This window comes from Pleurodeles waltl, chromosome 6 (assembly GCF_031143425.1).
Source record: "Pleurodeles waltl isolate 20211129_DDA chromosome 6, aPleWal1.hap1.20221129, whole genome shotgun sequence".
Classification (NCBI taxonomy): domain Eukaryota; kingdom Metazoa; phylum Chordata; class Amphibia; order Caudata; family Salamandridae; genus Pleurodeles; species Pleurodeles waltl.
Genome location: NC_090445.1, coordinates 1,612,422,007 through 1,612,444,353, shown reverse-complemented (window position 1 = coordinate 1,612,444,353; position 22,347 = coordinate 1,612,422,007). Strand labels below are relative to the sequence as shown.

The 22,347-nt window shown below is 41.8% G+C and overlaps 1 protein-coding gene across 5 annotated transcripts in view; it reads right to left on the bottom strand.

The window, feature by feature from the left end:
- Positions 1-22,347, bottom strand: part of STXBP1 (syntaxin binding protein 1) — a 183,672-nt gene that overhangs the window by 82,321 nt on the left and 79,004 nt on the right. For all 5 annotated transcript variants that reach the window (XR_011205069.1, XR_011205068.1, XM_069241502.1 and 2 more), the window contains exons 2-3: positions 19,647-19,696; positions 5,600-5,681 (exon numbers count right to left, since the gene is read on the bottom strand). Coding sequence is in view for 3 of the 5 variants with exons in the window: in XM_069241502.1 (XP_069097603.1) it covers positions 5,600-5,681; positions 19,647-19,696 (132 nt within the window). In the remaining 2 variants the exon portion in view is untranslated. The remainder of the gene's footprint in view (positions 1-5,599; positions 5,682-19,646; positions 19,697-22,347) is intronic.

Sequence of the window (22,347 nt, the reverse complement as noted above, 5' to 3'; positions counted from 1 at the left end):
ACCATTCTGATTAGTTTTTTAAACCTAATCAAAAAGCCGTGCACCCTTTGTTATATGAATGATAGCTCCAATTTATGACTTAACCAACGAGGTCCCAAAAGCTCACATGTGAGGGAAAGAGACTATTTCAATTAAGGAAACCTGATCTTGAATATCTAATAGAAATGTGGTGCATGTTAGGAATTTCTCTTCTTTTTAAAGTGTCTCCTGCTAGGGTTTAAGTGGAGACAGCTTTGTTTTCAAGTGTCTGGGCGGTGTTTAGCAGCCAGTGTTTTTTCTCTCCACCATATTCTCCAAGCTTGTAGACAGATACTGCAGCTAGTAGTATGGCTTACCTGCTCCTCTTTCAAATTTAGGACAGAGAATAAGTCTCAAGCCATAAATATTTTAAACCAATATAAATTTGCCTGAATGCACTAGAAGAGGTATTTAGGGCACAGTTTTACTTATAAATTGAACAGAATTCAGAATGGATTTCTACACGTTTGCTTGGGTTTTCGTGAGGGTCCTACCTCATATGTCAATGAATGATAAAATGAGTGTACATCTAATATTATATTTTCTTAATGTTAAGGAAGAGTTGTAACCCTTAAATAAGTTACATTTATGCTTTAAGTAATATTGTAGTTTGCAGTGATAAATGTACCTGTGACTTGTTTGGAAAAAAAAGAGCATGGAACAGGTTTAGACGGATGCTCCTGGCTGAAGAGTTAATATCGCATTCTCTACACTGTTGAAAGAAAATGTTATTAAAGGTATCTTGGAGGTGGAAAATAATAGTGAAACACCCCTTTCTGAAATGGTGTATTTCTGGTCTGTAATAGACCCTTTAAAAGTTGAACAATTGCTGCCAATCACTGCTGGGAGTGCAGTTGAAAAACCTAAAAGCAGACTTAAACTGAATGTCATTTTAGTGAAGGCCTGTACCTGGAAGTAGAGTAGTGATGCTGCGAATTGAACTCTTTGTAGCTGTAAAGCAGGAGATATTGAAGACCTTCACTTTTTAATATCCTGCCCCCTGTATGGAGATTAAAGAAATGGAGTTACCCATCCAAGGGTAACGATGGATGGGGTGAACTAGACAGAAGCTTTAAGTTTATTGATACAAGAATCGGAAAATGAGGTGAACTACAGTATAACAGAATGTATTACATCCGTGAAAGACAAAGTATAATTTTAGTTAGGGATGACAAAGTTTGGAGTATAAAAATGAAAGGCGCATGGTGCAGCGCTACACTGCCTCTGGATAATGATAAGAGGCTCTGTACTCATTAATATATACTTAGGAAGTGATTGTATTTAGTGTGTTTTGTTCAATGTGTGAAATATGTGCATTGGTGTGAACTGTAATTTTTGTTTTAGGTGCATTGATTATGACTAGATGTGAAAATAAGAATTCAAGAATAGGTATTCTTGTTTCAATTTTAACGGATGTGTGGACCTGGTTTAATGAAAATGCAGACATTTTTAGGGAGAGAAAGCATTATGCTAACAGTATCATGTACTCTGATTAGACAATATGGAAACAGCATAACAGGTCGGCTTCTAAATAACAATGGAAGGCATTGAGTAAATGGAGAAAAGTTTGAGACCTCTTAATGAATTAGAACTGAGTGAGTGGATAGGACACCCATAACTACAGTCTAGGAAATGAATGTGAGAAACTTTACTGCATGTCAGTGCACGAAATTATTAACACCTAAGCCTAAAATGTCTTGTGTAGGGCAGGATAAAGGGTTCATGTGTGCCCATGACAGACTCCGGTTTTAGGATAAGGAGCATAATAAATGAGGGTGTAACATCAAGGCCAGACTGGTGATTCTTCCACTCTGACATTTCTTCAGTCGGCTGCTGGTCAAGGGACTGCTTTCAGAGCGCTGTGGGCTGTCATGACCCAACCACGACCCCATTGCCACATTTTAGTCACTGCCCCCTGCAATATGGGGCTGGTTTGAACATTTCATTTTTTGTCAGGACTTATTTTAGTTTCTCAAAAGAGCATATCATAGACTCCTCACTGTGGGGCAGGAGGTACAGTTATTGATATAGAGTAAACTGTGATATTGTAATTATAATTACAACAAGAAATGTAATGGAAGAGTATCATTCATGTCATGCTTCAGGGCAGTAGATTGTTTAGGGAGGAAGAGCCCAATGTATTTTATGCTCAATACGCTGGCGAGTGGACAGGCTGATGATAGGGATATGGTTAAGTTTGGCTGATTTAATGCACACATTCACATAACAATAAATACAGATTATCAGTTTCCTTCCTGTGGGGATAGAGGATGTCATACACTCCTCACTGCAGAGAGAAGGGCTAGATAATCAAAGAGATTCATAGTATTGTTATTGAGGGACAACAGAGGAGTGAGAAGGGAAAACAAAGTTTTGACTCCGGAGGACTTTATTTAGAGTTTAAGGGATGGATTATTCTGTCAAAATGTGATAGATATTCTGTCTGCTGAATCGCAAGGGCTATAGACTATAGTAAGCTTGTAGTATGGCGGGTGGATATCCATCACACCTGTTTGTGATGGCGTATCCTATGTGCCAAACTATTAATAACACACTTACGGCCTGATTTATATGTTGACGTCAAGGATATTCCACCGAAATTGGGCCGGAGTATTCTTACCGCCAACATCTTGGACCATAGGTTTGGCTACGGCGGAGACTACTCCATCACCACCATAGCTAAACCTCTCCGATGCCCCGACGGAGTAAGCACCATTGCAGAAACGGCTATACATCCACCCAACCAATCAAGATCAGCGGGCATATAGCCAGTTTTTTACTCTCCGTCACTGCCTGGCAAGCCCTGGTGGTATGGGGCAGCTAAAAGCTAACAATGCTCACCGTGCCATGGGTGGTGACTCCAAAGGTGAGAGGAGCAGTAAATTTTTTTATTTTCATTAAGAAATTCCTATTTTAGTATTTTCTTTACGAAAAGAAAAAGGAAAACTGCGAAATGGATTAGCAGGAACTGCCGTGACGATGGTTCCTGCCAATGCATGATAAATTACCGCCTGCTTGGTGGTTATTTATAAATTTGGCGGGTAGTCCCTCCACAGTGAGGAGTAATTTACTGCATCCCCCTGTCAGAACAACGGGCTATCTACCAAACAATGTCAGGCCCTTAGTCATTATAATCTGGAGAGTGAGTTAGTGAGTGAGTGAGTGAGTGCATGAGTGCATTTATGCAGCACACTCACTAAACTACCACTCTAAAATGGCTGAAAGTGAAAGAGATTTGTTCTAGTGCAGCGGTTCACAACCTGTGGTCCACTGACCCCCAGGGGCCACAGACCTGGGCCGGTAGGAAGGCACTTCAGCTGGGGTTTTCGGCATGTGTATTTTTATATTTATTACTTCCTTTGTGAAGCAGTTTTAAAAGCACTGCAAGGTTCCTTGTACATTAAGCAGCTCTCAGGCAAAAATAAAAGCATCAAGATAACTCTGGTGATTAATGTACCTGAAGGAGAGAGATTGGAGTTTTGTCTACTGGCAGTTTTGACTCATCTAAGGTAGCGCAGTTGGTTAATATGACTGCTGCAAAAAACGTGTATCATGCAAAGAACAGTATTTTATGTGCATAGCACAGTGGGTTACTGCTTTTCTCACAGATATAGTTTGTTACTGTGCAGTTAATAAGGTAACAATCATAATCTAGCACAGTGAGATATGAACTGCCACCAAAGAGCTGCATGCAAACTGCACGGCACAAATTAGAAAGTTCTGTTTTTTCCCAAGTCTTTCATTTTCCTTATGCTGCTTAAAAAGCTTTGCTTGCGCAGAAATACATTCTTATTATTAAAGTCAACACTAACCACTTTATGTTCTGAATCCTGAGTTCGTGCTTCTCCAGACCATGCACCCTTAGAAAATGCCTACCAGTGTGGATGATATGTGAATCCTACACCTTGCAGTCCCCTGTAAAGTGCATTGACACCCCACACTGATATGAGACGTGCTATAAAACAAATTAATTACATGTGACAAAGGGGCTATAGAGAGATGGGAAGCCCTTATGGTTTTATTTCCTTTCCCCATCACATATTTATGTGAAAAATCTTTGCCACATCTTATGTACCTAACAAATAAAAACAGAAATCTCTTGGGAAATGTCGAATCTGACCTGAGGATCCAGCTTTCCTAAATAAAACCAAACATTTAAAAAAAGTTAGCCCCCGAGATGCAGCATCAACGTTCGTCATTAAAATGTTTCGATTTTGCATATTTTTTTCAATATAAAATAATTATATATTTAGTAATTCCAGTATTTGTTTGGTGTGCACTTGTTTGTGTATTTTTTGTGAATTCCCGTTTTAATGTTTGAAATTCAAATCATACAAATTGCTTGGGGTGTCCCCGGCTTCCAGTAGTGATTCACTGGGTGGTCATCAGGAGTCAAAAGGTTGGGAACCACTGTTCTAGTCCCATATGAAGATTCTCATCAAAAGGTGTATGTCTTTAATTATTTCTCTAACAGCTACCAAAACGGCATGAGAGTCCAGCTGACTCCCCAGTTCTTCCTTTATATTCTTTATTCCATTATAACCTGCCTATGTAACATTCTGTAAGAGACATAAAAGAAACTTAACCACAACACGGTGAGAGTGCACTATTGATCTGTTAATGAAGAAGGGGTGGAATAGGAGCAGAACACAGTATCAACTTAATCAAACAGTAGAGGAGTTGGAAGGGAAGCAGAGAGATACTTTCTGCACATTAATGGGATATACTATGTGCACATTAATGCAGGATAGAAGAAAGCCCCACAGATCCTGTTTAAGCATGAGCTTTATCGAATTCAAAGAGCAGAGCAGGAACCCTACACTGCTAATGCACGTGTGTACATGGTTAAGTACGTGCAGCAAAGGTTATTGGGGGGACTCTGATTCCAGCAAACTCCACTGGCTCCTCGAAAGTGCACTAACTTTCACAAATAATAACTGCACAGAGAAAAACACGAAACTGCAAGCAATACTGGTCACTGTAAGCGCCCACCTACAAAATGGAAGATTCCTGCTGCTCTTGAACTCACAAGACTCTCCCTCTATTATTCATGAATGTCATCCTATTCTTTATAAATGTCTTGGAATGGCAACAGTTATCTACCTGGAAAATGAAATCTCCAGAGCCAAAATGGCCACATCACTCTGGTCAGCCCATGATGAGTAAGTAACTTGTGGCCATATTACCAATTCTAGGCTTCATGATCGGTGGCTTGACATCCGGGGTCCAACCGACCTCAAAACAGAAACGGTTCTACTGCAGAGTTAGTGAATTGCAATCCTTTTAAAGTTTAGGGGAAAGTGACGACTTGGGATCCATGGGGTGTCATAAAGCAACAGTAATGGTCAGTGCTATGCTCAAGGCAGTCACATAGGGCACCAGAATAGGAGAAGTCACAGTGCCCAAGAAAGAACCAATGACGATTGCCAGGCGAAGATGTGGTAAACTTCACGTGGCTCTTAATGCCAAAAGTTCCTGAAAGAGCTCAGAATGCTGTGTATGGGTATTTCTTGAGTGCCTGGTGGGATAACAAAAGCAGTGAGGATCCAGCGTGTCGCGAATGGTAGATAGACAGACTCACTTGTGACTCCCTCGGTCATGATGTCGGTCATCTTGCAACAGGAGGAAAGCATTCGCATGCTGAGCTGATCCACCACCAGCACCTGTGAAAAAAGGGACAGGTCTCAGCAAGCAGAAGGCGACACTGTAAACACACAAAGAATGAGCACCCCCTGCGTTCACAGCGAAGAGACAATGTATGCATTACCCCAAGCTCAAGGAAATGCACTTAAAGATACCTGTAAAGCTTTTTGGTATCTTAGTTTGCATCTTTTGTGAAAAAATATTTATACAAGAAACGCATTAGGTAGTTCCGAGTGGAGAGGTGGTAGAGCTTCAAATGGTAAAAACTGGAGGAAGCGCATGATGGCTCAAGCATAGGGTAACTGTCATACAGGAACATAGCAGCATGGACGTCATTTACGGGTCGCCAGGGGTTGCAGTTGCGACCCCTGGCACTGCCTTTGCGACCCCTGTCCTCAGAGGTGGCAAAATCAGTGCCAGGAACACAGTGACAGCTCGTCTTTATGGGCGTCATTTGTGACACCACTCACCCTGTTTTCTGTCAACTTTTACTGCAAGTGAATAATAGCATATTATACACCATTATTGTAATAAAAATGGGGTACAATTACCAGGAATGTGTCCTTTCTTGGCTGCTAAGGTAAATAAAAATGCTATTAAATGTATGTTGTGTGCGTGCTTGCGGATGAGAGTGTGTTTATGTAAGGTGTGTGTAAATGTGAATTTGTGTGTATGTGTAAGTATGTGTGTGAGAGTGAGTGAAAGTGGAGGTCAAAGGGCACGTGATGTCACTTTCGTTTCCTCTGGCATTTTGGTGAAAGGAGGTCTGTTAGACTTTGCATCTTTGGCGTGGTGTCCCCTAACTTTTTGCCTCTGTTTCCCAGGTTGTTGATATGTACTGAGCCCTGTTTTTGTTACTCTGGGCACTTTACCACTGCTATCCAGTGCTAAAGTGCAAGTTCCCCTATGTAAAATGTATGTGTAATTGGATTTCCATGATTGGCATATTTGATTTACTAGCAAGTTCCTAGTACAGTGTACTAGAGGTGCCCAGGGCCTGTCAATCAAATGCTACTAGTGGGCCTGCAGCACTGGTTGTGCCACCCACATTAGTAGCCCTGTAATCATGGCTCAGACCTGCCACTGCAGTGTCCGTGTGCGCAGTTTTAAACTGCCAATTTGACTTAGCAAGTGTACCCACTTGACATGCCCAAACCTTCCCTTTTCTTACATGTAAGACACCCCTAAGTTAGGCCCAAGGTAGCCCCCTGGGCAGGGTGCAGTGTATGTTTAAGGTAGGACATATACTAATGTGTTTTATATGTCCTGACAGTGAAATACTGCCAAATTCGTTTTTCACTGTTGCAAGGCCTATCTCTCTCATAGGTTAACATGGGGGCTGCCTTCAAATATTATTAAAGTGCAGATTCCCTTTGGGAGTAGATGGACATTTGGGGTTTGGGGTCTCTGAACTCACAATTTAAAAATACATCTTTTAGTGAAGTTGGATTTGAGATTGTGTGTTTGAAAATGCCACTTTTAGAAAGTATGCATTTTCTTACTTAAACCATTCTGTGACACTGCCTGCTTGTGGATTCCCTCTCTGGGTTAGTTTGACAGTTGGGCTGTTTGCACCTCTCTCTAGACCGTGACACAAAGAGAGCTGGGGTGTAGCCTGCATACCCTGATTAGCCACCTGTGCTAGAAGGGAAGGGAGGAGTGGTCACTCACACCTGAAAGGGCTGTGTCTGCCCTCACACAAGGCAGCCTCCAACCCCCTGGTTTGTGTCTGGGCCCTGGCCTGGGCAAGGCAGGATCTCACAAACCAGAGAGACTTTACATTGAAGTAGGCCTACTTCAAAGGCAGAAAGGGGTATAAGAGGAGCACCCAAACCCCTGAAAATTAGATTACTTCTGGAATCAAGAGGAACCTCTGCCAAGGAGAAGAGCTGAGGAGAAGTGCTGCCCTTCCTGTGACTGTGCTTTCTGGAGCGATCCTGCAGTTGTTGCTTCTGCTTGTGAAAGGGGACAAAGACTGGACTTTGCATTCCAGCTTGTGAAGAATCTCCAAGGGCTTGAACTGACCTTGCCTCCTGTTGTTAAAGTCTCAGGGCCATCAAAGACTTCCCCCCTGCCTGCACCTGGACTCTCAGCTGAGACTCCTGCCCTGTCAAGTGGTGCCCTATCCAGTCCCTGGGCCCATGAAAGGTGAAGCTGGCAGACCAAGACTGAAAATCCACGCACAGACCGCCGTGCAGGGAAATTTTTGACGCACCTTCCGTGACACGGCTGATAAACGTTGCGCCGCCGGCTTTGCGGCTGAAATCAACACTCCACCTGCATTGCGGCTGGAAGATTGACACAATACATCTGGAGAAACAATGCGCAACACCCCCTAACGGAGGCTGATAATGATGCAAACCCCACGCAGCGCGGTTTTGTGATACCGTGTGGCCGGATTTTCAATGCAACATCGCTGGGCGCAGAAAAACAATGCAAAGCCTGCCCGGACCTGAGGTGCCTCTCAGGATTGATGCATCGCTCTGTTGCGGGAGAGAACAAACGACGCACGCCGACCCGACCAGAGGAGGAATGACGCACGGTCTTGCTTGCGAGTGAGTAATCGACCCATCGCTGGCCTTTTCTGGCGCACACCCACCTGTGCGGTGTTATTTTGACGTTTCCCAGGTGCTTTTGTACGCTGACAATGTTCTCACTTTTTTCAAAAGGATTAAAGACTCTTTTTGCTTTTTAAATTCATAACTTGACATTCGTACGTTGTATTTTTGTCATTTTGGCTTGTTTTGTTCAGATAAATATTACCTATTTTTCTAAACCTGTGTTGTGCCCTTTTGTCGTGTTTTCACTGAGTTACTGTGTGTGTTGGTACAAATACTTTACACATTGCTTCTGAAGTTAAGCCTGCCTGCTCGTACCATGCTACCAAGGGGGTGAGTGGGGGTTAACTGAGTGTGATTGTCCTTTACCCTGACTAGAGTGAGGGTCCTTGCTTGGACAGGGGGTAACATGACTGCCAACCAAAGACCCCATTTCTAACAAGGTCCATGCATAGCATGGGAGATTTTGGGATTAGTAAGGAGGTAAGGTGCCACGATCTGCTAGAAAGGGCCCAAATAATGTAGAGGAAAAAACAATTATTTTTCCCCATCCTTCTGTAACAGTTACCAGCAATAGGTAGGCCTTCTAGATTGTTGCTTTGTTTGATGATGTCTTCCTGGGTTTTTGAGACCTAGGGCCATATTTATACTTTTTGATGCAAAACTACGCTAACGCAGTTTTGCGTCAAAAAAATTAGCGCCGGCTAACGCCATTCTGAAGCGCCATGCGGGCGCCGTATTTATTCAATGACGTTAGCCGGCGTTAGCCGCCGGCGCTGCCTGGTGTGCGTGAAAAAAAACGACGTACACCAGGCAGCGCCGGCGTAGGGGGATATGGAGCTTGGGCGCCAAAAAATGGGGCAAGTCAGGCTGAGGCAAATTTTTTGCCTCAACCCGATTTGCGCCATTTTTTTCGACTCCCAACCCCCATTGAAATGACTCCTGTCTTAGCAAAGACAGGAGTCATGCCCCCTTGCCCAATGGCCATGCCCAGGGGAATTATGTCCCCTGGGCATGGACATTGGGCATAGTGGCATGTAGGGGGGCACAAATCAGGCCCCCCTATGCCACAAAAAAATAAAAAAAATAAACTTACCTGAACTTACCTTAATGTCCCTGGGATGGGTCCCTCCAGCCTTGGGTGTCCTCCTGGGGCGGGCAAGGGTGGCAGGGGCTGTCCCTGGGGGCTTGGGAGGGCACCTCTGAACTCCTTCCGAGCCCACAGGTCCCTTAACGCCTGCCCTGACCAGGCGCTAAAAAACGGCGCAAAAGCGGCCGGATGTCATTTTTTTTGACCCGCCCACTCCCGGGCGTGAATTTTGCCCGGGAGTGTAAATACGGCGCACATGCCTCGGAGTCAATTTTTTTGACGGGAACGCCTACCTTGCGTATCATTAACGCAAAGTAGGTGTCCACGCTAAAAAATGACGCAAACTCCATGGACTTTGGCGCTAGACGCGTCTAACGCCAAAGTATAAATATGGAGTTAGTTTTGCGTCGGAATTGCGTAAAAAAAAACGACGCAATTCCGGCGCAAACAGAGTATAAATATGCCCCCTAGTTTGATGAACGCTGTGCAGTTTGCCTACAAGTTTTCAAACCGTCTGTGGCTGGGAGAATCAGATGCACCCCTGGTTAGGATGAAAATGAGGTAATAAATACTGTGTGAAAGTTGATGATGTTTTCAAGTAGGAAAAGGCATTATAGAAGTCATCTCCTCTTAGACTCGGAGATGCTGCTGTGTAAAATCTGATTTGAAATTACAGGTGTCTAGCGGTTCAAGCTGCGCAACAGACCTGGTAAAGGACACCAACCTCTTGCTTATGTTAGTTTAGACTCCTATATTTTTGGTAGAACTTGAAGGTGAGACAGTGTTTGGCGGAAGGAGAGTTTTGGCGGCAAATGTGTAAGAGCATTTTTAATACATTTCTTACAAGTCATGGACCCTGATGGACACTTTTTCAGCAATCATTTTTGGGAACATTTTTCTAGTATCTAAGTGATCTATGACCACATCCATCTGCAGTGGGTTGTTTCCAACATTGAGGCCTTCAATTAAAAATTACAAAACCTGTTCCAGGAAGGAAAAGGTCAGCTGTGAAATCAACAAGTAAGGTACAGACCAATGACATTTTGAGAGGGTCAGTAGATTCCAAGATGGAAGAGGGAGAGGAAAATGGGACAAAGTTTTAAAAATCACCATGCAAGACTGTTGCAATTCATAGACAGCTACTTGATTGCTTCATCACCTTCGGGATGTACTGCCATAGTGAGCTCCGACCTCATCCCCTCTCTTTGCAAGTTCATATCTGCTGTTTGAAATTGACTATCACTTCTTTGGTGTCAGAATCCATCCACTTTCACATAGAAAAATTCCCCAGGGGTGGCGGGTCCTAAATATGGGTCTTTCTCATATTTTCTCAAAATCAGTTTGGGGCTTGGACTCATTGGCCTGGCATCCTCACTTTTGTTAGTTGATGCTTCACAGGCCAGCTACACAGGCCAGTCCTGCTGGAGTGCATGATGTCAGCAAGCTAAGCCTACTACCTTGTGGTTCCACTACATCTGCTGTATCCTTCATGCACAGCTTGTGCATAGATGAATTCATGCGTGTTCGTCGTGCCCCTCTGGATCCATGCACCTGACTCTGCAATGGGCCACTTAGTGAGGCACAAGGGGATTATCTCACTTACCTAGATGGCATACATCCACTAGGAAACACTACACCAAAACATTCAGGGCCTCATTTACAAGGTGCCTGCACCACTGGAGCATCACTTTTTATGACTCTCTGGTGGTGCAGGCTAGTCAATCATATCTATGAGGTCAGCAAAGCCACCCTATGTGGCTTTGCATGTCCTCATAGATATGGAGGTAGGCAAGGCAGCATAAAGTGCTGCGTTGCCCTACTCTATGTCAAGGAGGCGTTCCATGGGTGTTGCAGTGGGTTTTCCCAAGCAATACCCATGGGTCTTGACACATTCCCAGATTTACAAGAATCTGTGAACCAGGGAATGCGTCAAAACTGTGCGCCTCCCATGGGTAGGCGTAACAAGGAAAAATAACTTTATATCTCCTCGTTTTTTCCTTTTCTATGTGTGCTGCGTTCTGCCTCCATTGTTTTTTTGTGCAGGAAGGTGTGCCTTCCTGCACAAAAACAATCATGCTAACAATGCAAACACCATGGTTACCTGTGTTGGCGCTAGGCACCAATTTGTGCGCTGACGCAGGCAGAAGGGACAAGAATGCACCGTATTTAATTAATACTGCCCATTACTGCCCTTTCCTTTTGCCGCAGGGCACTGCAGCAAAGTGACTTGCTCCTCTGTGGCAAAAACTAGTAAATGAGGTCCTTAGATTTTTTCCCTTCTGTTTTAAGAAGCTTCTAAAATGTGCTTTACGAACCCCGGCACCAAGTGGAAAGTTTAACATGAGGAGAATGTTTGTTTGTTCCCATTGTAGGGCATAATGGCAGGGCTACGCTGCATATATGTGAGCAGGATGATGTAAATTTACTTACATAAAGTTTTTATCTCCTTTTTAAACAAAAGCAAACACCTCTGACTAGGTCATATGTGACTTTAGTGCCCGGGTTTTTCTTATCGTGTCCTTGAGACAATTTACAGTTTCCAGGTCCCCCTTCGTTTTAAGCATTAAATTAATGGCAAATATAACTCTTCACTTTAAGTACCAATACGTCGAAAACACAACTAGATTAAAATATAGCTCAAACTTGATGGCACATATGGGAAATTTTTCTGATGGTTGGATCGCTCTCATACCTTACTGCTTTAAGCAAGTTTCCATTTTTTATTTTAGTAAGTATTCTTCGGTCGTTTGGTATCTGATGCTTCGGACATAAACACACCAACAACATGAAAAGCCACAAGAGAAAACTATTTCCTGAACAACATTTTAAAAACAATTTTAACTTGGTCTGGGATGTTGCGGGTGATGGGGCTGAGAACATGGACCAGGTCACGGTGAGTGAAGATGAGCAAGGAGAAGAACAAATAAGTGTACTTATTACTTTAAGATTCAGACATCTGATCTTCTAAATAGGGCTTTCAGGAAGATGGTCTTTATTAGGAATTTAAGGATTTTAGAATTATCAGATTTGATATAAAACGTGCCAATTAATTTATTGGATAAGTGGGAGCAGGATAATTAGGCACAACTGTAGAATTTGAAATGTTCCTATTTGGATCCTGCTGAATGCTAGATGCTTGTGGCTTTCCTTCTCCGCGACCATGAGTCAGTACTTGTGAAGAAGCTGATCCTCTTTAAGCTTATCAGGTCACAGACCCCTCTCAACAGAAAGACTTCTTTCAACCAAGCCAGAGTTTTAGTCAGAAGGGCTTCCGTGGTTTCTAATCCTTAGTTTAGGGAATCTTGACATGATAATACTCATAATTGTTCAGATGTCTGTCTATCTATTACTGCTACATTTTACATTAACATCTCAAAGAACTGCCAGCTATTTTGCTCAACACTGGATCTGGGTGGAATGTAGTGGGCATAGCATTCAATTGGCTGCTAATTGCTAGGACCTTTCTTGTAGCACATCTTGTTGTGTGTAATTTTTTACCGTTTTTGGGATTCAGGGCCAGGTACAAATACAACTGGTTGCAATTGCGGGTAGTATTTCTGTAACCAGCGTGGTATTTCGTGAATTGACCTTTATACTAATAGGTCGATTGACAATTTACTAATTCCTAGTGGGTCACAATTTGACTTACCTCATGATTGTGACCCACTATGAATCGAAGGCATCACTGGGATGTGACCTTAATGATAAAAAAGGATTGTATAAGTTTCATGACAGAGTATGCTTGTAAGAGGTGTATGACAATACTGTCAGTGGTGGACAGTGGTGGACTGTTTGTAGAGTGTCAGGTTGTGGTGGTCCTTTACAAGAGGAAGGGATGGCACGCCCAATGCCAAGGAATGAGTATGTGATTTAAGGCACTGCAATAGGAACCACAAGCCATCTAGCAAGTTGAAGGATTATTCCTGCAGAAACACGCCAGATGCTCTCTTTATCCCAAACCATGGGGTTTATTCACTCATATATCATTTGTGTGAGTTTTCCTAAAGTGTCTTCGCTGCACTGATTTAATAATCAATAATGTTGTTATTCTTCTGTCATGACTATATCCATCCATTTGTCTTTTTCTTGATATGAATTCAATTTCCTTTAGTGAGCGGGAGATGCAATTGTGATTGGCCTAAGTTCTTTGATGTCATCACATGAGAGAACAGTTCAACTCTTGAATTTTCCAGTGTTCTGAGCTTGCCAGTTGATGTGTGGGAGGCTGGCAAGCTGGACCCTCTCCCATACTCCAATATAGCTACTACTTCAGTTGGCCTAATTCTTCCTTTAATCATCATTTCATCTCCTAACTCAAAGCCAACTAGGCAGTGTAGGATGATCTTTGGAGCCATCCACTCTGCTGCCTTTACCTGCCTCTGTTTCCAGCACCAGATTGGACTTTCTGGACTGCACACAGTCAAACTGTCCCACAATGACATTGCACCACATATGTCTATAAACCAGGATTTGTGCAGGCATGCATGCTTCTGCCTTGCTCCTCATTTTTGCGCTCCATGTCACCTTGACGTTAATGGTTTATGAAGTGAGAAAAGCCCTCTCAATCATTTTCATCATTAGGCTTCCTATATCGCTGTAATTTACATAAAAAATCCTATTTCCTGCACACATCTCACTCAAACATTTATCCGTGGAGGTAAGCCCAGTGATAAATAGTTACAATAAGTTTTCTTATAGATTCTGTGGCCCGCTTGCTTCTCCAAAAGTGACCACCTCAACACAACCTTTATCCAAACCCACCCCACTCCTCGTATGGTACCGTCCCATAGGTCCGGTGCAATTAAAGTTTGGGATTGATTGGGATCTACGTAGTTCCATGAGTTGTTGTGTTATTGTCTTATTGGATCCACACTCTACTAATTTCCAGTTTTCTATGTTGTTCAGAAACATTTTAATACACATAATTTAAAAAAGAACAATGTTGTATAGGCTTATCTTGGTGGACCACACTCGAATCAAGGCTCAGGACAAATATATTGCTTCCTGCCATGATTCTTGAGATGACTAAATAGGACAAACCTTGTAATCCTAGAGATCAGGGTGAATGTTAATATATATAAAATGATGGGTCATTTTGGGAGCTCATAAACCATAAGCGAAGTTTCATTTTTGTGGGATCGCAACAGTGTCTAACAAAAGGCCTTTTAGGTTCCAAGAATGTCATTCAGTAATCATACATGACAGTGGAGCAACAAAATCAATAAAGAAGCTATTTATTTTGATATTATGAACAAGTGCTACAACATAAAACAAGTGATGGCATAGAGTTTGGTGTTTCACACGTCACAAATGGCATAAGAAACAGCTAAAGAAATAGAAAGACTAAAGCCTGCTAGCATATAATAACCAATCTGGGCAGGTCTAAAGTGTCCCTTGAAACAGTGTATTCTAAAGAGGAAAACGTATGGCACAGCACTATATTTGTAACCTGTCAAAATTTTGATCCTTTGGATGGAAATAACATGAGTGAGGTCCTCATGGAGACAAGCAGGTCTATGACACAGGATTCAGCAACTTAATAAAAACATAGTGAACAAAGAAAGTGAATTTCCAAGACCTGAGTCTCAATATGACATTTTAGATCGATACTCAGATACAAGACCCAACCCTAGGACAGCCAAAAAATTAACCATAAAAGTTTTAGATTATTCTTATTTTACACCATGTAGCTCTCTTGGATACACCCTGGAAGGTCTAGTCGACTCACCAGTAGTACTACAGACCTCTCCAGCGGAGCAACCCTTGAGATAGCTATATCTGTGTGATTGTCATTTCAATCAGGGCTACACATCGATAAGGTCTACACAGCCATCTCTCTCACTGAACACACTCTGAAACAATCTACTCTAAGCCAATCAGCACTCACCCACAACTAAAAACAGCCAAGTAAATTATACATTGGGCAACCTTCCAGGGCTTTCCTGGTTACACAACTCCTTTTGCAAGGTAGATCAGGTCCTACCTCCAAGAGAGACTGAGGGGCATATTTAACAAAAAAACATGCACCATAGAACAGCAAAACAACCTGCTGCACTACGTGAAAGTGAAAGGGCAGTAATGCACCCTACTCAACATTGTATGGCACATTCTTGTATTTTCCCTACGTTGTTGCAGAATGAGCACACATACACATAGAAAGAGGAAGTAAAGAAGAAAGATTTGACGCATTCCCAGGTCTACCAGCAATGGTAAATCTGGGAATGCGTCAGAAAACCCACACTTCACACATGGAACACCTTCCCAGGCAGAGTAAGGCAATGCAGCAATTCAAGATTGCTTCAGAGAAAAAGGGGTGGAATGGACATCCCTAGCCCTAATAAGGCCCTGGGGAATTAAAGAGCAGTAGAGAGGGTGACATTTATCTGAGACAGCATCAACATACTTAGGGTGGCCTCTAGGTTTTGAAGGCGCTGGAGGCTCCTAGTAAATCAGTGGATTTCCCAGTCTGCAGTTTCCACAATTTATTTGTGATGGGGCATCCCCCTTGTTTCTCAGGGCAGAGCCTAAACTGACACTGTAGTCGGAAACCTGTAGCATGTGGGTTGTTCGACGTAGAACCTCCAGCTAATGAACTCAGAAGGACCGCCCTATTTAGGGTGCTCTTTTGATATTCACTATCCCTTACCAGGAAAGCCATACGAGCCATGGCAGAGTCAAGAAGAAAGCAACAAAATGACAAAATGCACAGGAAAAAACATCTTGTTTACAAACATCAAACCTCCATCCTTCCTTTAGGTTTGTTTAAAGGAAAAAAAGAAAGAAAAATATCACAGTTTCCATGATGTCATAGCCTTTCTCACAGAATTGCATTTTTGCTTAAATTAAAATGCTGCTGCCATGTTGGCAAAATCACTTTCAGCAAAAAGTGCCCTTCTACAGCAACAGGGAAAGCAAACAAGCAAATGTCAGAATGATGCAGGGCTGAAATAGACATTACGTTTCAGCAAGGAGGAGGTGAAGATGTAACACAATGAAATCACTGCTAGGTGAGTTCTTGTGCATTTTCTATGTTAAATCCACTAAAGATTGTATAAGAATAGTACAAACTTTTCTAGCATTTTGTGAACCGAATTATCACTAACGATTTACTGGTGGTAGCAAGGAAGACAAGAAGTATACAGTTTGGAGCAAATGAGGAGAAAACTTTTGTGCCCTTATGTTTTATACAGTACTATGACATTAAGACCCAAAAACAGAGAAACAATGTTGTTTGTCCATGGAAGATTTAGCGCTTGATTTAGAGCTAAAGTCTAAATGAGCACCTGAAAGGGCAGCATAGAAGGAAAAATCTAATTCATGACTTGAGAAAACACTAGGGAGGTAGATCAGATACACTAGCAGGATCAAGCAACAAACAGAGTCTAATGAAGATGAAGATCTCTCAAAAACATACAGGCTTGGATTTAATAACCCTTGGCATTAGGTTTGCTTAATAAAAGGGGTAAGATTGGATCTACTATCCATTGCAAATTGGGATTTGAGCTAGATAGTATAAGTAACGCAAAGTTGTGCAATACACTGCCTTGCATTACTTTGAATCAGGGGGGCATTCCATGGGTGTTGCATGGGCATTCTCATGCAAGACACTCCATGGGTTTTGACACAAATCCAAATTTGTGTCAATATCCTATGCTTCCTCGAGGCAGGCACAACAAGGAGAAATGTTTTAATTTTTTTTGTTCCTACTTTGCATTTGTGCTGCATTGTTCAGCTCACATAGAAATCGGGAAGAGCCTTAAGGCATAGGTTTAGTATTGGAAGGCTGCTCTTCCAGTACAAAACCTGTGCTTTAGAGAACTCAGCCACCCTTGAACTATAGCACAGGGGTGGCACTGTTCTGCTCTCTCCCTTTCATGCAACGCAGCACAGCAACTTTACTTCTTTGTAAATATGGCCCTCAGTATGAGAAGGGAGATTCAACATAGAGTTTTATATGTATCTGGGAATTCGACACACACAGTCTGAGCATGTAGTAAATGGAGTATAGCAGGTCTAGTTATCAGATAAGAATCCAGCACTCAATTTCAGCCTTCACAAAATAGAAATCTAAGTAAGCGTCTAAGAGAGCAGGCAGGGATTTAGCACATAATCTGTATACGGATCAACAGAACTCTAACACCACGTCAAATGCGCTGGACGGTCAGGGCATACACTTGTGCAAGCAAACAGCACAGAGAGCTGAAACAAAGACAGATTTAAAGCTGCTTTACATGGTTGTGAGGATGTCACAGATAACTGAAGTTTGAGCAGACTGGGAGTGAAACTGCTATAAATATGTAAAAAAGCTGCAACAAATTGGATGAGAAGCGGTAATAGAGAAGAAATGAAGCTGCAACTGACTGTATGAAACTGCTATAAATGTAGATGATGTTGCCCTGGACTGTAGTGAAACTAAAATAGATGTGCCTGAAGAATCCATTGGTTGGGATTACATCTGTCAACGGGTCTGAGACTGAGATAGGTTGAGATAGTAAAGACTGAGCAAAGATGAAATAGACTTGTGTGGCAGCTGCATTGATGTGGGAGAAGCTGTGGTCGACGAGAGTAAAAAGTGTGTATAAAGATGACATTTGGGAGTAAATCTTCCATTGGTTGGATGTGAAGCTGATATAAATGGCTGTGAATCTACTAGGGATCTCTTGTAAATCTGGTACAGACTCTCATTGAATCTGTTGTTGACTGAGCAGGGATCTGTTATCGAATTGCTGTGAAGCTGTAAAGATGTTGGAAGAATATGCAATAAAGTGCATGCAAATATGAAATAGACTGTGTTTCAAAGCTGTTACATATTTTAAGCAAAGCTACTAAAATAGGATAGACTGTTAACTATCCATAGATTGAGGATGAAGCTGATAACAATTGGGATTGCTGCTAGCAAGTCACCAAGTTAGCCTGAATGTTGTGTTGTTTGTTTGTTGATATAGGCATTTGTAGAGCACATTCCGTTAAAATTATCATATATGTGGTTGGAGCTGTTGTTTAACATATGTAAATCTGCAATTTGTTGAGGATGATGCCGCCACAAACTGAATATGATACTGTCAACAGTGTCTATGAAGCTGCTGCAAGTTGGCTGTGAAACACATACAGAACAGGCAAAGGTGTCATAAATTATTATGAAACTGGCACAGACCAGGTGTGAAGCTATTAAAGCTATAGATAAGGGTGCCAAAGAGTTGGCGTTCTACCGAGGTGGTGTGAATCCAAAAGAAATTAAACATGAAACCACAACTGATGTGTTTGTGAAACTGCCACAGATTGTGTGTAGATGGGGAGAAGCAGCGATCAATTGAGAATTAATCTCTCATAGGTTGGGAGTTAAGCTGTACTAGTCAGGACTGGAGGTGCCACACATGGAGGCTGAGGCTGCCATTTGCTGGGAGGGAATATCCCATAGACAAAGGTCAAGTTGCCACCCACAAATTGGGTCTGATGATGCCATAATCTGTGTGGCAGCCGCTAAGTATGGGAGTGGAGATAACTTTTTTAAGGCAAACCTCCAATAATTGTGTATGTGTGTGTATGGATGTACTATCTATATATATGCAAAGAAAATCTTGTAATAACAAGAAAGGTCAGGTCACTTCCAGTATAATTAAAGCTTTTTACTCTTTACAACGAAATTCCTCAGGAATTTCGTTGTAAAGAGTAAAAAGCTTTAATTATACTGGAAGTGTCCTGACCTTTCTTGTTATTACAAGATTTTCTTTGCATTTTTATGGCATTTCTCGAAGCCATGGTCGGACCGCCACTTTTTGAGCCTCGGTAATTCGAGTCCTTTTGGTGAATTAAATATCTATATATATATATATATATATATATATATATATATATATATATATGAATAGGGATGATGAGAATATGAAGTTAATGTTGATTTTAGAGCACGTATATAGTTTCTGGGTGACTTTAAAGTATTGAGACATGATAACAGGCCGACAGAGAGACAATATTTCAACTGGAAAGAGGTATTATGTCCTCTGGTTTATCTGCAAGAAATCAGAGCTCTTTGCAATATGGTCACAGTGAGAATTAACTGTACTATACGTAGAAGTTGGGCAATTAAATATTTTCCACATACAGAAGAAAGCAACAGCAGTCGTAGCTGATCCTGGTTACTACGAAGTAAAGTGAAGCGTAGGTTAAACTTTAAATGCAAGCAGCTGACTACATAGTCTGATGTTGGCATTGTTCAGGGGCATACGCCACTGATGTAAATGAGCTGCCGTAGACACTCATTGAAAAGGGTGAGACATTGAATGAAAAGCATGGTACCTGATTTTTGACATCCATTAACGGGTGTTAGTATTTCTTACCTTCCACTCTCCCTTCTTCTTCACCTTCCTTATGACATCATGCATGATCTCTGCAAAGAAAGAGAAAACAGATCAGCTCTCCAGGAACTGTCAACAACTATTACTTGCCTGATCTAACATATGTTATATTTCATTGTAGATGCTCTTGATAAAATGACTCCACAGGGCCCCCTTGGGTCCAGTGTGCTCCCAAGAGCAGTTCATGTGGTCTAACATACAACTATATTCTATTGAAGGCACTGATGATAGAACCACTCTGCATGATTTCTTTGGAGTTTTGAGGTCTAACATATGTAACATCTTGCATGGGAGGAGCTCATAATAGAAACATTTCACATAGCGTTCTTGGATCTAGTCTGCCACCATGAGCAGTTCATCATCGTTCTCCTACATCTCAAATAAACATCCGTTCCCTTCCCATCTTTTAACATTTCTGACATGCTCAGAACCTGACAGAAAAGTTAATACTTTCTCATATGGATCTCCAGGAATCCATAAGTCTACATCTAAGAGTGTTCAACATGTTCCTTTTTCTAAGGTAGCCCACATATAACAATTATCACTGCAGATATGTTAAGAAAAAATTCTGCATCCCACTTCCCTTACTTTTTAATTCAGTCACGACTGATATCCCAAATATGAAGCTTAAAATTGCCTGCTGCCCTCCTACATCTATGCTATTGGGCGTGACCATACTAATCTTGTCGACAATGCCTTTAGCCAAACAGGCGCCATCTGGAAAACACCATTATTTGAAGGTATCCTCATCTGTATGGTTTGTACCCCAATATCACAGCCCAGAGAGCATATGATATAAATAGTGTCCTAAATATCGTAAGGATCCCATGGGCCAAGAGATTTTACTCATGTGTGTTGGATGATGATATAAAGATCTTAAAGCACATTGTCAAATAAAAATCACAATATACTGAGATTTCAGCTTATGCAAAAAATTATTTCTTGTGGACGTTTTACCTCTATTCCTCTATCATGAACATACGTGGGCCCAGATATACTAAAGTTTTTGTGGTGCTCGCAAAATATGATCTGACGCTAAGAGATGACTGTGACATGAAAAAAGTTGTCAATAAACAAAATTGCTTATTACTCCAAAGCTTGATGCCAGTGTAATGCTGGCACCCTCAGATTAAATACAAAGCCTCATGAACTAAAGTTACATAAAGCAACACAACTTGGATTCGCTTGGGCTGTTCACAGCAAAAGAGAACAGGCACAACAATAGGCAAAAGGAAACTACTTATGTTATATGTCCTCATATAATACGTGTAAACGATTGATCCTTGAGTGGTCAACTGCATGAAGAAAAGTGTACTACACACTGTGTACCTTGAGTACAAATCACATGCAAAACACCATTGGCAGGCTCTTGCACCGTGGTGCAATTCTTACTCATGTTTAGCATCCCTAAATGTAATATTACATGTGTTTGAGTGGCAAGTGACATCATAAGCACACATCTCATTATAAATCTTCAAAGCAATGCTGCAGATGTTCACGTAGCACAGCATTGCACGATTCTGGGCAATTCTGCCCCATAGTTTTACTTTTATAAAGTTTTATAGAATGTGTTTATACTGAGCTTTTATTTAAAATTGTTACGGAAACAAACCATAGCATGCGCCTGACCCTCCCTCAACTAACGGTGGAATTTGTACTAAACTGGGAGCTGGGACACAAAGTTTGCAAGGGATGAGATTTGTAATTCCATGTGATACAATTGATGACTTCTAGTTCTAAATACATGGCTGTACAGTTATCAGAGAAACTGTGAGTCTTTTGTACCCTCCAAATACTTCAGACAGTAAACATTACACCAACGATTTCCCTAGCGAATCCTCATCATCTGGTACTGCAGGATGCAGAGCATAAGTTGAAAATATCACAGCAAGCAATATACTGTGAAATTCCCAACATAGCTACTAATCGTCCGGTGGTACTCTAACGCATACAATTACAATTGCATAGGACATCCCTCACAAAACATCGCTAAATAATATCCTACCATGAGATCCCCAAATCAAGTGTCATTGGCTCTATAGTCCTGAGACCTGTGTAAGTCTAAGGATACCCAAATATGTCATTATAGGATAGAGGCCCAATGTTGCTGCAAGAGCGCTCATGTAATGAATCCACTTGGATTTTTCATCTCTATAGGTGTACATCATCAAAGCACTCTGAAGCAGACAAGAGGCTGCATTTTGTAGTTACAGATGGCAACCAAATAGAAGTCTGCAAGCCACAGTGTCTAGAGTTTGCCTACAATGATCATCCACTGTGGGTCTCACTTCTAGAGAGGCAGGCCCAGGTCCCAGACCTTTCAGTGGACTATGACAGGCACCTCTGAGCTGGGCATTGGACTTCTGAGGATGGATTAAACTCTTGAGTGAGGAAAGAGGGAAGAGATAATGCTGCCAAGACCTGGTAGTCAACAAACATATACATACAGTGATTGCAAAGGCTCACCACTCATAGTTTCCACAGGAAAAATGGAGTAAGAGAGGAAATGCTAACTAGATATTGTAGGTCCATGCCAAATTGGTACACCCTCAAGAGCAATGTGTCCCTCTAAATTCCATTACTAGTCCACTGAAAAAATACCCATCTCAATAATACCATTCGCTGACTCTAACAAAACACTAAAGTTAAATGTTTGAGGAGAAATTGAAGGGAAAGAAGGGAT